This window comes from Lacerta agilis, chromosome 9 (assembly GCF_009819535.1).
Source record: "Lacerta agilis isolate rLacAgi1 chromosome 9, rLacAgi1.pri, whole genome shotgun sequence".
Classification (NCBI taxonomy): Eukaryota; Metazoa; Chordata; class Lepidosauria; order Squamata; family Lacertidae; genus Lacerta; species Lacerta agilis.
Genome location: NC_046320.1, coordinates 69,309,353 through 69,328,231, shown reverse-complemented (window position 1 = coordinate 69,328,231; position 18,879 = coordinate 69,309,353). Strand labels below are relative to the sequence as shown.

Genomic DNA, 18,879 nt, shown 5'->3' with positions numbered 1-18,879 from the left:
AAATGCACAACTATCAGTCGTACAAAAGAGCGTTTATATGCTTGGAGCTTCCTAAAGAAAACCAGGCAGAGGGGAAAGGAGAGCCAGGAGGACAAGGATGTCTTGAAACAGGAACTCCAGGACAAACGAGGGTGAGATCAAAGGACCAACATTTACGATGGATTCTTGCAATGGGCGTCTGTTCCCAGAGATTTAAAAAGCCTTATATTTGGCCCACGACAGGAAAAAAACTTAAACGTCAAGTTAACAAAGGAGGGGAAATGCACCAGCACAGTAATTAAGCTGCCCAAATTAAGAATACAAATACTGGCTTCAGGTTAAAATCAGAGAAAAGGAAAGTGACTAAGAATGGGTAAACAGCAAAACAAAAGGAATTACACTGAACATGTAATTTCATCCTATTTCAGTTCCCCACAGTGGGCCAAACTACATGCAGCACTAAATGTGCCACTTGGAAGCGTATTGGGTTTTTTTTAAAAAAAGAAAAAAAAAGAAAATTAATAATAATGGGTGTGAGGGTCCCTAATTTCCATTGGGACCCTTTTCTCCCCAGTCTGAATGCTAGTAAAAAAAAAAAATCTCCTGCCTCAGCTATTAGCTTTAGAGGGAAAGGCTATCATTATTGCCAATGACTTCTTTTTTGAGGGGTGGGGAATGCACATTTCCCCCCTCAATAATACAAGTTGGATTGTTGTTTTTTTACATTCCACCCCACTTCTAAACTCGGGGCAGGGGGAGGGAGACCAAGACCAGACATGCAGAGTTGGCTGTACAGTTCCTCTGGCCGTGTTCGGACTCAAACACATGGCAGGCCAAGTTCCTAAAGGGATGATGGGCAGGGATTTGGCCCGTCTTTCAACACCCAGCTCTTGCCAAAGGAGGGCACTGACAGGGAGACTGGCCATACCAGCAAGGAAGGCTGCACACAAAAGGCTAGCGGGAAGTGTGATATCACTCACGATAAATAACTCTTGGCCAGGCTTGCTCACTGATTTAATTAGCAAGGATAGTTCCTGCTTGCCTGCTGCCAACTGGTTAAGGTCACGTAGCCACTGTCCATGTCACTGCTTAAGTCCTTCGTGTACCTTTCAACTTGGAGCTTATCACATTCGCATCCAATTCATTCGCATCCATTTGTTGCTGTTTATAATATTTCTCATTCCGTTTGCCACATTTACAGACTGCTTTTCGCCATGCATGGTCTCCAAACGGTATTCCGAACTTAAAAACGGAAAGCGTAATGCTGGTGGTCAACAAAAGAGGTTTAAAGACTGTCTCAAGGCAAATCTTTAAAAAAATGTAGTATGAACACCGACAATTGGGAAGCACTGGCCTGCGAGCGCTCCAATTGGAGAACAGCCTTTACCAAAGGTGTTGTGGGCTTTGAAGACACTCGAACGAAAGGGAGAAATGTGCTAAGGGGAAGGCACGCTTGGCAAACCCTCACCGTGATCAACTCCCACCTGGAAACCTATGTCCCCACTACGGAAGGACGTGTGGATCCAGAATTGGCCTCCACAGTCACTTACGGACCCACTGTTAAGAGCATGTTCAAGGAAGACAATCTTACTCAGCTACGAGTGATCACCAAAGAAGAAGAAGATTGAGAGAGAACCCCACCAGTGGGCATGGAGTCCTGCAGAAGTCCCCCACAGGGCAGGAAACCCAGGTAGGGAAGGGAGATGAAAGCAGTGGCACACACAGCAGGAGGGAGGGTTCATTCCATTATACAAGTACTCTGATCCAAGTTTTTAAAAATGGGGTTTGCACTAACAAGCTGCTTCTCAAGATGGAGACATTCCACTAGCACCATCTGAATGGGCTCAGGTTGTTATGCCCCCATAAAACCTACTGCATTTAGCTGCCCAGGAGATCTCATAAGCAACAACCAACACAATCTGAATTGCACTGAGGCTGCAGAGTAAGTTAGATCGCAGCAAAAGAATGATAATAGCAATAGGCAATGGCTTCTAGCATACAAATATATACAGTACAGGACCTGAACATTTGTTGGAGTATCGGACATCAACACTAAGGAAACAGAACAGAGTATACAGAACCACTCCCATATATTCCAGTCATTCTCTAGTGCTTCTGTGAATGGAAGGGTCTCTTACCTGTATCTTTATTGGCCAGGTGAAGTTGCTCACGTAGACAAAGAAAGTGATGTTGGGATTGTTGCGGAAGTCAAATTTCTCATTGGAGAAGCTGTCCTTGTACTCCTTGATTTGGCTCTTTGAAACCACCGGAATCTCCTCCCCTGCCTGGGTGCCAGCTGTTGGGAGTATTTTTTTAAAAAAAACATTACCATCTGTCGGGAGTGAAGATTTTCAGGCTCAGGTTCAAATCCTCACTTAGCCACAAGGCTTAGTGGGTGGCCTTGAGTCCCCTCAAACTAACCTACCTCAAAGGGTTGTTGGAAGGGCAAAATGGGTTGGGGTGAGGGGAGCCCTTGGGGCAAAGCCAAAATATAAATGAAATAAAGATATATGTTTTTGTGCAAATCCTTGGTAACATTACAAGGGGTGCTCTTAAATTATACAGCAGCGCTAGTTGATAAAACAATAAAAATTATTCTGTTTCAACAAGGCAGTACTGAGCTCAGTTTCATTACTGCGATTAAGAAACACATAAACGACTGTTGCATACAAAATTAACATTTCGGCTGCCAACGCAAGCATTCAAGATCTGGGAATCGGATAAACGGTTCTACTTCGTTTCTCAGATTATCTTTGGAGTGAAGTTATGCCTCAATATACAGACTATTACACGGCACAGCAGCCTTCTAAATCCCTAAGTCACCCATAGGGTATCTGCATATAAAGAGGCTATAAGCCAGAACTGGCTGCCTGATCTGCGAGCCGCCTCTTGCCACCGGCGGAGTTGCTGTGCACCAACTGTGTGAGAAAGACGATCTGTCTAGCTAAGGAGGAAAAAAAGGAAGGCTGGGAGCTCTGGCACAAATAGTCTATGTGGCAAGATGAAGGTGAGCAAGCAGAGAGAAAAGCAGGAAGCAGAACAAGGAGGAGCAGGAAGTTGAGGGATGGAGGATGCCAAGATGCAATGGAAGGAGTTTGGGCAGTAGAGGAAGCTTTTCAAGGCCAATGAAAGAGCAAGGTCAGAGGGGGACTGGTCTCTGGTTCAGCAGAACTGGCCAAATATCTGGCCACTGGTCTCTGGTTTAAATATGCCACCACTGCTTTCCAGACATTTCTAGTTCAGACACTGGGCATTTGGAAACGGGAAGAATTGTCCTCACCTGCAAAACTTGTTGACCAAGTGATGTTGAGGTTGAAGTTTTTAGAAGCATTGATAAACATGTCCAGGTCTCTGTTTTGCTGATTTCAGGGAACAAAGAAAGAAGCACAGATTAATGGCTTACACAGAGAGAGAGCAGTTTCCATCAAGTTTTGTCAGCACTGCTTGGGCAAGAACAAAGGCATGCCAAAATCCCCCTAAAACATCCCAATAGGATTCAAGCTCACCTGTGCCACATTAAAACACAGCACTGGTTAGTTTCTGTTTGCCAATTTTATTTTTTTTATTTCAGGAAGTGGGAACATAGAATCCAAAATCCTACAATTTTACCCTGTGTTCACAAGACAGGAAGATTCTGAGTTGCACAGAATACCACTTTATTCGGGATTAAGAACAAGAAATCAAAAAGAGGCTAAAAAAAACAACAAGCAGAAAACCCTCCATTGGGTTATGCAAACACTTGTTCTCTGGAATTCCCAAAGTCATTTCCATAATAATATCCCAAGGAGCCACAGCAGGCACTACTAAATTAACCTTCCTTCAGCATGGTCTGCAAAGAAAAATGTCCAATATGAAGTCAAGCAGCAGGAGGCCAGAGACTAAACCTGTGACTTCCTAAAAAGGCAAGATAAAATTAAGAGATTCCAGTCACACTACGGTCAGACTAGCCCTCCCTATAATGAACTGAGCTTGGCCATTCTGAGTGGTCAACACATAATGGCAAAGAACAGCAGGCATAGAGGGTTGGACCTACAAAGACGCAAGGGTACAGTCATAGTACAAATGTACCAGGGCTTTGCCCTTGAAATGCATTATTTCAATGTGATGCCTGAAACCAGGGCTGTGCCGCCTTTTCTTAAGAGAATATCTATTTTCAAGAAAAAGTAAAAGGCATTTCCTAGACCAGCTCTCAATTAGCCCTTTAAAAAAAAAAAAAGGCATCTTCATCCTACTGGTTAGAGCAGGAACCACAGATATATCTGGATCACTGCATGGAGACAAATACCCATTTGTAACTAAAAGTATATTACTTTAAAATAATAATAATAATAATAATTGACTGCTCCTATGGATCCTCTGCAGTGATGCCATGATGTCAATATGGTTGTGTGGCTCCCTAATACTGTAATTATTGGATTCTGCCATGATTAAAACAAAATTAAATTTAAAAACGTATTTTGTTTTTAAAATTACCAACTGTTCCCACGTGCCCCGCCCCCCAGTGATACTGTGGTGTCAAAGGGTTTTTGTAAAAACAGGAGGACCCCTCCCAAATTTGGCCATTGAAAAAAAATTGGTTTTGGTGGGCGTTTTAAAAGAAACAACTGACTTGCTTATGTTTTTTTTTTAACCATGCCCACATCTACACATCTGTGACACATACTTTTATATTACTGTCCCCTCAAGGACTAGCCATGCAGAAATGTCAGCCCCAAGGCCACAGGACTTCACACACCGGAGTATAAATTATCAATGACAATGGTCGCTGTAAGCTGACTCTCAGTGTAACTGCAAGTTTTAAAAATAATTTAAATTAAAAAAAATCAAAACCAGCCATTTATTACAAATGGCTATACAGTAACGAACTCCACGGCTAATTACACGTATGCCTTGAGGTCATCGATATATCTCAACTTGAGTTCCCCATCACTAGGAACAGAACTGCGGGAGCCTCTCACACAGTGCAAAATGAGCACAAACCGGCACTGAAAGGAGTGTGCCGGAAGAGTCGATCTCTGCATACAGCCTACTGACCGTCGGCCAGAGAGAACCAGGGCATTTTAATAAACAACGTGAAATGCAATTGGGATAATTTACTCACCTCTTCGGGCGTCGCTACGAAATTGATTGCCGTGTAATAACGATCATCTTCTTGCGAAAGGCTGAAGGTGAACTGATAGTCGATAAGGAGAGTGTCTATATAAAAGTACACAAATTGGATTTAGGTGCCGCTGTGGCATAAAGCCAGCATCAGCCCGAGGCAGGAAGTTTTCTACTTGCTAGGATATAAATATGAACCTGTTGCACTGCTGGCCCTTGCATGTGAGCAGGAAAGGCGGGGGGGGGGGGGTACAAGCAGATGCAGGGCAGCAGCCAAGGGTACAGACCAGAGAGCCCCCAGGTTAGCATTGCCCAACCCACTGCAGGCCCATCTAGCCACCTGCTCTCTACGTCTCAGCTCAGCAAATGCAGAGCAAGGATGACAATAGTAATGGGCTCCTGAAGCATGGCTCAAATAATACAAGGGAAGCCTCTGAAAAACACACATGCGGAATGTTGTTTTTGCAGTATGTTGCATCTGCCGCCATTATGCTCTGTCTGGTGGGAATGTGCAAGGAGGCTGGGCTCCTGAGGCTGGGCTCAGGTCATGGTACAACACCTGGCGTCTTCTCTGCTGGTTTTTCACCACTTCCTTAAGTCTTGTTTGTTCTTGTAGGCATTTAATTTATCTGGTTAATCCTTCATTTAGTTTTTATCTGCCGCTCTGTTTGCATTTTAGTTTTTAATTGGTTTTTAATGCCTTGTTTGATCGTTTTAAATTGTTTATGATTGCATTGTTAGCAATCTATTAGAGGAAAAGGTGGGATGAAAATCGGCTCAGGCAAACAAACTGTTTGCATTCGCGCAGCTATCTTTCTTTTCTTTTCTCTCTTTTGCTTTCAAGTGCCTCCTTAACACGTATCTGCTCGCTCCAACTGGCCCTCTTCTGTTTTTACAGCCTTTCCATTAATGCGACTTGACTTTATTATTAGATTGCAAGCCCACAGGCAGGACCGGAACTTTTAACTTCTTTTCAAGCACCTACAAATGTGAGGTGGGTGGAGATGTGTTTGCCTGCGTGTGCGCGCACTGAATAAAAAACACATAATTCATTCCACTGGAGGGTTTTGATCCTTATCCTTTATCCAATGGCAAAAATAACAACCAGGGAGCTTCAGAATAATTCAGCAACCCCTTACACATATCTCTAAGTATCTTTATTTAAATGTATTTTTATGGACAGAATATGGCACAGCTTTTCTGAATGTCATGGGCTGCAGAACAGGACTCTGCATCACCAAACTGTTTGGACCAGCTTCTTACAGATATCCATTACGAGAAGCCTGCCGTCAACTATTAAGGCTTGCTATTTCAATCTTAGAATCAAGTCCATCATCTCTGCAGCTCCCCCAGACATGCACCTCCTTCTCCTTTCCTTCACCCTTCTCCTGTCTCCTCCAGGGACAGATACATGGGTAACCCATGGTAACCCCTGGATTAGAGAACCAACACACATTGTTTATATAGCACAATTTGTGTGTTTGGCATGAGGAAATGGCAGTAGAAATTAGTGGAGGGCAGTGGGGACACAGACTGAGGGGTGCAGGAAGAACTGGAGGCAGAAAAGGAAATCACTAAGGGGAGGGAATGAACAGATTCGGAGAGAATGGGGTTGCCCCTACAAATATACATACAGTCGTACCTTGGGAGTTGAATGGAATCCATTCCGGAAGTCCGTTCAACTTCCAAAATGTTCGGAAACCAAAGCGCGACTTCTGATTGGCTGCAGGAAGCTCCTGCAGACAATCGGAAGCCATGGAAGCCCCGTCGGGCGAATGGCTTCCAAAAATAGTTCACAAACTGGAACAGTCACATCTGGATTTGCGGCATTCGGGAGCCAAAACATTCGAGAACTAAGCTGTTCAAAAACTAAGGTACGACGCACACACACACAGAGAAAGAGAGAGAGAGAGAGATAGCAGCAGCCAACAGAGAAAGGAGCATATTGTTCTCTCCTTTTTATATGCCTTTGAGCTCATTTGCAGCAAGTTGCTGATGTACAAGTACCAAGTTTATGTACAGGCAAAAAGAAAAACCATTTTCACTCACAGTAGCAGGTTCCTTTGAGAGGATTGCCTTGGTATCGGTTTTCAACCTCACACCTAGAAGAAAGAGCATGAGCAATGTTGACCTTCTGGCTTAAATTTTCCCTTGAGCTTGAAATTGTAATGTTTGTTTGTTTGTTTTCTTTTAAGTCACATCCAGCATGAACCAGGAAGAAACCCACTTCTTATTAAAAATAAAACAGCAGCATGCAAAAAGACGAAAGAACAAACAACTCGGGACCAACAAAGGCGACTCAAACCCGGTGGAAGAGTAATGAAACTGAAATCTGGAACACATTTGAGAACTTTAAAAGTTACCTAAAATAATCTTAGAAGCTAGCTGGGAATAAGCAATACAAGAAACCACAGGCGGTGGAGAGCTAGGGAAATGATGGTTTCTTTCACTACATGTTTTGTAGAGCATGGAAACTGTTTGAAGCAGAAACGGTTTGTTTTCCCTGAGCATCAAAAAAAGAAACCAGGAAGGGGGGGGGGGATATATTGTTCCTGGACCCTTCAGGACCAGCAGTTGTGCGACGGAGGTGATCAGCCTCATGAAAGACTCGTCTGTTTAGGGAAGTTTTTAATCTGTGATATTTTAATGTATTTTAATACTTGCTGGAAGCCGCCCAGAGTGGCTGGGGAGACCCAGCCAGATGGGCGGGGTACAAATGATAAATTATTATTATTATTATTATTATTATTATTATTATTATTATTATTAATCTATCCTCCCTCTCTTCCCTCCCTCTGTCAGTTTTATGCTGGTAGCTTTTGCCTGTCTGGAGTCCCTACTGGACCATACTTTTAAAAGGTACTAATAAACTGAAAAAGGAGGTAGCATTTATGGCTATGCTAAATGTTTCCTGTTTTTAATAATATTGCAGTCAAAACTACCCCATGTAGTGTTTTGTACTTTCTACTTTTGATAATTAAAAAACCCAAATCCCTGTTCGCACAGCATTGAACTAGATGACCCTTGTGGTCCCTTCCAGCTCTACAGGTCTGCTATTCTACTGTTCTACGACACCATCTTAATGCAGGCGTTTATTTTATTTTTTCTAGCACCTATTTCCTGCCATTATTTCCCATGCGCTGCTGCTGAGACGGCACCAGTTTTCATTTCCTGCTTAGAGCTTCTTTCTAGTGACCTCCAGGCAATTGGGCGGCAAAACGCAAATGTGCTAATGTCACGATGCTACATAATCAATCAGATTTGGTTATATGCCGATATCTCTCAGAGCAAACAAAGCCAATTAAGAGTGTGAGCAATGCTTTGTGGACTGGTCACCCTGGTTATCACAGCCAATAATACATTATGTATTGAACGTGATGTCTTTGAGGACAGATGGGCTATTCGTGACCCTGCTTCCTGAGTAGGGGAACATTTTTACCCTTTCCCAGAGTCTCTCAACTGGTGTGTGGACTTTCAGTGCTGACAAAACAGTGTTCAAGCAAACACAACCACTCCTCAAATCTAATAATTTTCAATCGCATAACCCTGTAGCTCACTAAATCTTGAAAGCAGTGGTGGGAATAGATTCTTAAAATGTATACTGTGTCATGCAAGTAACTTCATGGGACTCCAGACTAAGAGCAAGATCTTAGTTCCACATCTCCACAGATCAACTTTTTAAAAACAGGATTCAGGGTTTATAAAGTACGATTGCTTTCTTCTTAAGAGCTGCAGAAGCCTGGGCAGGTTTAATCTCAATGGTGAGCTAAATGTTCGATGTGAAAACAGACTGCTGGATCAGTGAGCCAGTGTGGTGTAGTGGTTAAGAGCGGTAGACTCATAATCTGGTGAACCGGGTTCACGTCTCCTCCGCTCCTCCACATGCAGCTGCTGGGTGACCTTGGGCTAGTCACACTTCTTTGAAGTCTCTCAGCCCCACTCACCTCACAGAGTGTTTGTTGTGGGGGGGGGGGAAGGGAAAGGAGAATGTGAGCCGCTTTGAGACTGCTTCAGGTAGTGATAAAGCGGGATATCAAATCCAAACTCTTCTTCTTCTTCTTCTTCTTCTTCTTCTTCTTCTTCTTCTTCTTCTTCTTCTTCTTCAGGGCAATGGCCCCTCTAATCCAGCACCCTGTTCTCACAGTGGCTAACCAGATGTTCATGGAAAACCCGCAAGCAGGATATGGGCACAGCAGAAACGCTCTCCCCTCTTATGGCTTCCAGAACCTGGCATTCAGAAGCACTGCTCCCTCCAACAGTGCATCACACCAAATAAAACAGCACCATGACACGTTCTGCTCCAACCATGTTACCCAAACCTGTCACCGCACCCCATCCAGTCCTCTGTTTTATTGCAGGCGTATGCAGCAAGATGCCACTGATGCATTAATAGTGCATTTGAAGTGGTTATCCATATATAATGCTCCCTCATTATTGAACGCACCATTTAACTCCACCCATCCCATTGTTGGTGTTCACCCCGCCCCCAATTCCACCTGCCCTTTTTTGCCTGAGAGCAGGTTGGTTGCCCTATATGGAGCCACCATACTTTCATTTGTACAGTTTTTGTGTAACTGCAATCAGGCTGCGGTGGCTGTGCTAAAATGTGCATCCTTGCAGAAAAAGAAACAGGAATGCCACCACAAGGCCCCAAATGAAAGTCAGTTGTGCTCTGGTGCCAAGCCACCAGACTTTGATTTTTAAGCCTTTCTTTTTTTTATGCTCAGGCTGTGATTACTTGCGAAACCTTTGCTCGTTTACACACACACAAAAGCCACCCCACAGGAACGACTGTATCCAGCATCAACAGAAAGTACTTGGGAGCGGCTACAACACAAATAAGCGGATTTGATTTGGTGCCTTGAGAGGGCACGCCAGCGCTGCAAAAGCTGGATCCCACACCCCAAGTTGGAACATTTGTGGCATGAAAAGGTTTCAGTAGGGAGCTATGGGCCATGCACTGATTGCTCACAAAGCAGTCTGGCTGCCCTGAAACATTTGCGGACACAAACAAATGCAGGAGTGTGTAGAACCACCCCAATACCATCAAGAGCACAATGAACGGACAATAAAAACGACATATGGAAAGGCTGACTCACAGCTGACACTCCTCTCCTTTGATTCCTTTTGTGGTGCAAAAACACTTCCCTGTGTTTGCGTTGCAGATAGAAGCATGGCCATTGCACTTGCAAGCTGCAAGATAAACAGATATATTTTTTCTGTAAAATGAATACTGATGGATCAATTAACAAGCAATTAAGCTGTTCACATTGTGAGTGGCTTTCCCACTCGCTTAAATGTCTTTAATGCACATTTATGTCATTTATGACACGACACAAAATACTGCTTGTTGCACAAATTTGCAAGACCGCACTTGACTGAGTAGTACGAACCCTGAATTTCATCTCTCCGCCTATACGGACAGACAGACAACCCCTGGGTAAGAGCCAAAACCAAAGGTAGCTCACCAGCCTTAGCAAAAGGTGAGGAGGAAAGCAAGATCTTATCACATTTCAGGCATGAATGAGTGGCAAAGGGCTCATCTCTACAGACTCAATGTCTTTGTTAAATGAGTCAATGATTGGGAAACGTGTTGCTCAGACTTTCGGTTCATATTTGAAGTAGACCTGTCACAACGAATATTATGATCCATACCCCTGTGAAATGCTTCTTTAAGTTCAGTTATATGACAAGTGTAATAAAATATCACTGATGTTGCACAGTTCTATCACTGGTAATTAACAATTATTCTGTAAGAGCACAGAACAGACACAGAATATGTATTAATTGTAGAATTCAGCTTTCTGGGAATCTTAACTTCGCTTTTTAAATGGTTCCCACCCCTCGAGGCTGGGAAGATATCCTTGGAAGTGAAACCTGCTGAATTCACTCCAAAAAGGCTAGATGAATAAAATTCTCAGTGTTAGGATGGCTTCAGTGCCCTGGCAAAACACAAATAAATTATGCAAAGAAGCAAAACCACAGCGTTCAGTGAAATCGTTTAAATTTGCTCATTTTGCGCAATTTACAAATTGCAGAAAATAGGTTGCCTTGGCACAGAATTTTGCACAGTCCACACACAGCCTCGATCATTATGGCCTGCATACTAGCTGTTAAAAAAAAAAGGTCAGGCAAAAATAAACAGGGACCAGGGGAGGAAATGCAATTGTTCAGCAGTGGGGAAGATGGATGGAGGACCCAACTTACGTTGACAGGTGCCTCCATTTGTGGGGTCTCCATAGTAACCAGAGATGCAGGTTTCACAGTGCTTGCCAGTCGTCAGGTTCTCACACCTCTCGCAGATGCTCTCATTGACACATCTACTGTGCCCGTTACACTGGCAGGCTAGAAAACAAAAAGGGACGCTCAGCACATCTTTTGCTCTCTCTTTTTTTTTTTTTATAAGATTTTATTATTTTCCAATAAAACACAGAAAAACAAAATACAACAACAACACAAGGCATAATAAACAATATAAAAACAACAATAAAAACAGTAACAATAACAATAAACATAAAAAGAAAAAAAGAACATATACATACCTTGACCTATACCTATCTTTATACTTTCCTTGTTTCTAACTTCTCTATTTGGGGACTTCCCCCATTCCCTCCACTGTCTTCAAAATCCAATGCATCTTTAAGGTAGCTTTATATCTTGTTCAATTAACATTTAACATTTGCTCAAATTCTCAATATGCTTAACTTTACTCGGTCATATACTTAAGCAACTATAAATCTTGTCTTAATATCAAATCTTAACTCCTATTTAACTAAGAAATCATTCATACAAAAATTTTCTCTTGCCAGTTTTATCTAACATGAAAGCCTCTATTTATCTCTGCTCAAATATTCAATTTTGCTGATTTAACTAAATAGTCTTTAAATTTTTTCCAGTCTCGTGACACCGTCTCCTCCCTCTGGTCCCGGATTCTGGCGGTCAGTTCTGCGAGTTCCATGTATTCCATCATCTTCATCTGCCATTCTTCCACCGTTGGTATCTCTTCCCCTTTCCATGTTCTTGCCAATAGGATTCTAGCTGCTGTTGTGGCATACATAAAAAACACTCTATCCTGACTGGGTATCTCTTCATTGGTTATGCTCAGAAGAAATGCCTCTGGTTTCTTACAAAAGGTAACTTTCATTACCTTCTTGAGCTCGTTATAAATCTTATCCCAGAAAGCATTTACCGCTGGGCACAACCACCACATATGATAAAAGGTACCTTTCGCATGTTTACATTTCCAACATTCATCTGACATTTTGGTATTCATCTTAGCTATCTTAACTGGTGTCAAATACCATCTGTAAACCATTTTCATTATATTTTCTCTTAAACTATGACAAGCAGTAAATTTGATACCTTTCTGCCACAGTCTCTCCCAGTCATCCATCATAATATTGTGTCCTACATCTTTCGCCCAATCTATCATTGACGATTTAACCAGTTCATCTTTAGTATGCCACTCTAGCAGAAGATTATACATTTTGGAAAGGTTTTTGAAATTCGATTCTATCAGTTCTGTTTCCAGTTTTGATTTTTCTACTTGAAAACCAACTTTTTTATCCATTTTAAATGTTTCATACACCTGATGATAATGCAGCCAGTCGGGGACCTGACTTTTCACTTGATCATAGCTTTTTAATTTGAATGAGTCCCCTTCCTGCTGCAATATGTCCATATATCTTAACCAATTTGCAGACATATTCGGTCTCTTATAGGCCTTGGCCTCTACTGGAGAGATCCATCTAGGAGTCTTTCTCTCCAACAGATCTTTGTATCTAGTCCAAACCTGATATAAGGATTTTCTAACTATATGAGACTTAAAAGTTCTGTGGATTTTAACCTTGTCATACCAAAGGTATGCATGCCAGCCAAACATATTGTCGTGTCCTTCCAAGTCCAACACGTCAACGTTCTCTAATTTAAACCAATCCTTTAACCAGCAAAAGGCCGCAGCTTCAAAATATAGTCTTAAATCCGGCAGGGCAAAGCCTCCTCTCTCTTTAGAGTCTGTTAAAATCTTAAATTTAATTCTAGGCTTTTTGCCCTGCCATATAAATTTCGATAGGTCCTTTTGCCATTTCTTAAAGCAATCTAGTTTGTCCAAAATTGGTATGGCTTGGAATAAAAACAGCATCCTTGGTAGGACATTCATTTTGACCACTGCTATTCTTCCCATTAACGACAGTTTAAGTCTTGTCCAAATTTCCATATCTTTTTTTATCTCCATCCACAGTTTTTCGTAGTTATCCTTGTACAGGTTCAAATTCTTGGTTGTGAGATTGATACCTAGATATTTTACAGATTTAACAAAATTGAGGCCTGTGGCTTCTTGTATTCTTTGAGTCTGTTCTGCACTCAAATTTTTACCTAAAACTTTGGTTTTCTGCTTATTTAATTTGAAGCCAGCTACAAGTCCAAATTGTTCAATTAATTCCAAAGCTCTGGGGACACTGCTTTCCGGTTCCTGCAGGGATAGCATCAAATCGTCTGCGAAGGCGCGTAGTTTGTATTCTTTCTCTCCCACTCTGATTCCTTTTGTCTGTTTATCTTTTCGAATCATATTTAGGAGAACTTCCAGGACCGTAATAAAAAGTAAAGGGGAGATAGGGCACCCTTGTCTTGTTCCTTTCTCAACTTCTATCTCCTCCGATATCACACTGTTTACTATTATTTTTGCTCTTTGTTCCGTATAGATGGCCTTGATGCCATTTAAGAATTTTTCTCCAACTCCCATCTTTTCCAAATTCTTTTTCATGAATGTCCAAGATACTTTATCAAATGCTTTCTCTGCATCAACAAACAATAGTGCCGCATCTGTGTTTATGTCTCTCTCCAGTTTTTCTAGAATGTCCACAATGATTCTCGTGTTATTACTTATTTGTCTTCCTGGCAAGAAACCTGCTTGGTCTCTATGTATATAGTCTTTCAACACTCTTTTCATCCTTGTAGCCAAAACGTTTGCAAAAATTTTGTAATCCACGTTCAAGAGGGATATTGGACGATAATTTTTCATTAGAGTTTTATCCGTATCTGGTTTTGGAATCAGTGTGATAAAGGCTTCTTTCCACGTCTCTGGTGCCCTATCTCCTTCTAATATTTTGTTGCAAATTTCTCTTAACGGCTGCGATAGCCAGTCTTTCAATGTCTTATAATATTTTGCTGTTAATCCGTCCGGTCCTGGGGCCTTCCCCATTTGCATGTTGTTTATTGCATCTTCTATCTCTTGCGTCGATATTGGGTGGTTGAGGGTTGTTAGTTTTTCCTCTGGGACTTTTTGCAATCCATTCTTTTCCAGAAATCGGTCTATCTCTACTTCATCTATCTTCTCCTCCTTGTACAGTTGCTTATAAAATCTCTGAAAACACCATCTGATTTCCTCCGGTTTCTCCACGTTTTTTCCGTTTACTACCAGATTGCTGATGACATTTGCCTTTTGTCTTTTCTTTAATTGCCAAGCCAGTAGTTTTCCACATTTATTAGCAGATTCAAATGTTCTTTGTTTCATCATTTTCACTTTCCATTCGATGTCTTGATTCATAATATTCGCATATTGGGATTGCAAGTATCTAATTTCTTTTTGAATTTTGACACATCTAGGATGTCCTCTTAATTCTTTTTCCTTTTCTTTAATTAATTTCAGCAATCTCTCCATTTCTGCATTTTGTTGTTTCTTCTTTTTTGCCTTTTCGCTTATGAGGAATCCTCTCATTACCGCTTTGCTTGCATCCCAAGCAATTCTTTTTTCCACTTCTGAGCTCCAATTGATTTGAAAGTATTCTTTCATCTTTTTCACCGCTCTTTCTACTAGCTTGGTATCCCTCATCAGTGCGTCATCCATTCTCCATCTGAAAGAATCCTTGGAAATCATTTTTAGGTTTAACTGTACCGGATTATGGTCTGAAAGCGTTTTGGGACCGATTTCTGCCTTTTGTATTTTTGGAGCCAATTCATTCGAAATCCAGATGTAGTCTATCCTCGACCATGACTGCTGAGATTCACTGAAATACGTTGCCTCTGTTTCTCTGGGGTTTTTTATTCTCCAGGAATCCACCAAATTCAAATTATCCACCATTTCAAAAAAGGTCTTTGGGAGTTTCCCATCGTTTGTTAATTTGGTTCTTTGAGATCTGTCCATTAATGTGGAAACTGCCCCATTAAAGTCTCCAAGGCAAACTACCTTATAATCCAAATAATCCAACAGCAAGTCATGTATTTTTTTGTAGAAAATCGACTTTCCATCATTTGGTGCATAAAGTCCCAGAATCAAAAAATTTTCGCCTTGTACGTTAATTTCAATTGCGATGTATCTCCCTTCTTCATCTTTAAATAGCTGTCTTGGGCTATATTTCTCCTTTGCGTAAATCACTACTCCTCTCTTCTTGACCTTGTCCGATGATATAAACTCTTGGCCTAGTTTTTTGTTCTGTAATAATCTTCTATGACGGCGGGCTATGTGGGTTTCCTGTAAACATATTATGTCCAAATTCTTCTTTTCTATGCTATAAAACACTCTGCGTCTCTTTGGTCTCTGATTCAATCCCCGAACATTCCAAGTCATTAACTTGAGCGCCATTTCTTTGTTTATTCTTCTCCTCCAGTTGCCTGTCCTTTCTTATCTTGTTCTGGATCCTGGCTTGGTCCTGGTAGTCCCGACGGTGGTGGGAATACTTATGGAAACTTGTAAAGCTGTGCTGGATCCAATGGAGTACCTTTAAAGTGTTCCAGATGCTTGTCCAGGAACTTTTGCTTTTCCGCCAAGGACCTTATTCTTATCTTTTTCCCTTCAAACGTGAATGCCAGGCCTTCTGGAAATTCCCAACTGAAGGAGATCTTTCTTCTTCTTAGCTCAGTCACCAAATCGTTGTAAGGAGCTCTTTTATCCAAAAAAAATTTGGGGATGTCCTTATAAAAGATTACTTTATTCTGCTGTACCACCAGGTTGTTTCTGTAATGTAAGTCCAGAAAGTAGTCTCTGTCGTGTCTATCGTGTAGCACAAGCAAACAGTCGCTGACTGTTTTGGTGCTTTTCTTTCCTCTGGAACCTCTGGGTCCAAATCTGAAGGCCTTCACTATGCGTGCTGAGACGTTTACCTCTTCTAATTCCCAATATGTTGAAAATTGTTGCACAATATAAGCTTTCAGGTCTTCCCCTTCCAATTCTGGAAGACCCCTTATTCTTATGTTTCCTTCTCTCTGATGTAGTTGCAGAAAAGCAAGAGATTCTTCAACAGTTCTCTGTCGTGTTCCAATATTCTCTATCTGCTCCAAGTCTATATTGTCCAATTTTTCCTCCACCTTTTTTATTTTTTCTCTGACCACTTTAATTTCCTCTGAGTCTTTTTTCAAAGTAGTCACCTCAAGCCCTATTTTATTAATTTCTTCTCTGTTCTTTCTTACATTCTCCTCAATTTGCCCAATTGATTTTTCCAAGGTCTCAGTAGAATTTTTAATATCGGCTTTTATATCAGCTTGGAGTTTTTCTATTGCAGAGTTAACTGTTGTATTCACTGATGCACCAATAGTGTTCACCGATTCTTGTGTTTGCTTCAACCTTTCAGTGACACTATTCAAACCTGCTGCAATTTCTGCCACGCTAACAACCAATTTCTCCATTTGTTCCTGAAGAGTTAAGGAAACAGAGCCTTTTCTTTTTTCAGAGCCAGTTCCTTTAGATCTAGTTTCCATTCCCTGTGGGCTCTGTAGCTGTAATCTCAAGGTCACTCCAGTTGCTGTGGTAACTGTCTCAGACATTCACAGCAGAAGACCAACAGTCCCAAAAGTAAACACCAGGTGGCCTGCAGCTAGCTTCTGAGAACAAAGAGGCTGCTGAGCCAGGAGCCCACACCAGTCCAATAATCCAACTTTTAGGCAAAGAGTTCAAATTTTCCCAAAATTATAAATTCCTTAAAGCCAAGAAGAGTCTATTTTAAATAGCCCAAGTCAGTATCTGTTTCTCGCTTGCAGTGTTACCACCAGATCCATAAAGTAACTTGTATCTGGCTACAAAAGTCAAAAGTCTCCACTGGTAAACAGTCACTGAAACAGTATCAAGGAAAAAGAAATGGCAACAATATTTTGCAGCCCGCTACTGACCCGGAATCCTAGTCCTGAGGGCGAGCGGTGTCTTCTTTTGCCATATCAACTATTTCTGAGTCTCAAAACATCCATAAAACAACTTTTAATCAACTTTTAAAAAGTTTGGCAGAGTTCGCAAAACTTTTCCGTTACTCGCGGCTTTAATCTTTTAGCGCTACCAAGCTCGCGCAAACAGTTCAAAGGGAACAGGCTTCCTTTTAAAGTTTCCTCTGCAAGCAGTGTGCTCCAAACTTTTCAGACAGTCCAAAAACTTTTACTTACAGAGTTTCTTTGGAAGTTTCTATGTCGGAAGTGCCGGGTGCTCGGGTCTGGCGGGATCGCTGCTTTGATCCTCCGAAGGCAGACGCTTCTTCAGTCCCGTGCCGGAGCTTCGCTCGCCCGATTTCCCCCCTTACGAGGGTCAATCGGGAGCGGAGACGACACGTCTGGGACCCACGAAGCAGACGGTCCACGGGACGCTCTTCCCGTGGCTTTAAGGGACCCGTGGCGCAGGCACGGTAATCCCTAAAGCCTTGCGGAGGACGGAGCCGTCGGACTCCCGTCCGCCATTGACTCGGCACCTAACCGGAAGTCCAGCACATCTTTTGCTCTCTCCCATCCATCTTGTTATTTGTCTCCACAATTTTGATTGCTTGGTGTTTTAGGGTAAGTAACAGCAGGTTCACACCACCAGACCAGGTGGTCTTGCTTTCCAGCGATCCATGATAAGCACCAGAGCATCTCAGCAGGGCTCCCCTGCCCAGGGTGGACTGGAGTGCACACATTCAGTGGCCACAACATCCAGCACTTAACTGTGCTGGAGAAGCTCTCTGGCGTCGCAGGTGATCACCTGTATCTGTACTCAAATAATTCTAATGGACATTAGAATTAATGGAGGGAGCACATGCAGAAATTTGCTCTTTTTATGTTGGCTCATCTGCCCATAGACAAAGGCATTTATACGTGTCGTTTTGTCTAACTACACAGCATGAAATTCAAAGGATCATCATAATCTGGAGGCGAAACTCAAAATTATGTTTGAAACTCTTTATTTGAAACATATGTGCCCCCTTTCATATCTTGCTGGTGATGAACTGCTTGATATCTGCAGCCACTGTTTCCTTTGATGGCCTCTGCTTTGGGAGCCATCCCACCACCTCTGTTCTTCTCCAGTCAGTTTGGGCTCCTGTTCTGGGTGTGATGACATCACAGCACAATCTAGCAAATCAGATTTAGCTATGTGCTGACATCAGTATATGAAAACTATCGAGTAAGGGCACTAGCTTCTTTCTGGTCACAGTAAGCCTAGCCAATCATGAATCACTGGAAGAACTGGAACATTTCTCTGCTCTTTCACAACACCAACTCTTCTTCCCCCCAGTTACAGGTAGGTAGCCGTGTTGGTCTGCCATAGTAAAAATAAAATAAAAAATTCCTTCCAGTAGCACCTTAGAGACCAACTAAGTTTGTTCTTGGTATGAGCTTTCGTGTGCAGAAAAAGAAAAAGAAAAAACAGCCACGTAAGAGAAGCTTTGCATTCCAATAAATTGTTCTTTCCCCTGCCCCCATTTCGGGTGACATTAACCCTTATATCTATTTCTATTTTATTGTAACTATTTCCCATAAGGCTGCAGCAGGGGAAGATATGGGACTGCAGGGCTGCTGCACCAGGTCTGGTGAGAGACTAGATCCATTAGGCTCCTCTTCTCCCACCAACTG

At 42.1% G+C, this 18,879-nt stretch overlaps 1 protein-coding gene across 1 annotated transcript in view; it reads right to left on the bottom strand.

Annotated features, from left to right (window-relative positions):
• ATRN (attractin) overlaps positions 1-18,879 on the bottom strand; it is a 170,460-nt gene that overhangs the window by 64,478 nt on the left and 87,103 nt on the right. The window contains exons 21-26 of the mRNA XM_033159586.1: positions 11,287-11,424; positions 10,179-10,272; positions 7,129-7,181; positions 5,081-5,175; positions 3,260-3,338; positions 2,118-2,275 (exon numbers count right to left, since the gene is read on the bottom strand). Of these exons, the coding sequence (XP_033015477.1) occupies positions 2,118-2,275; positions 3,260-3,338; positions 5,081-5,175; positions 7,129-7,181; positions 10,179-10,272; positions 11,287-11,424 (617 nt within the window). The remainder of the gene's footprint in view (positions 1-2,117; positions 2,276-3,259; positions 3,339-5,080; positions 5,176-7,128; positions 7,182-10,178; positions 10,273-11,286; positions 11,425-18,879) is intronic.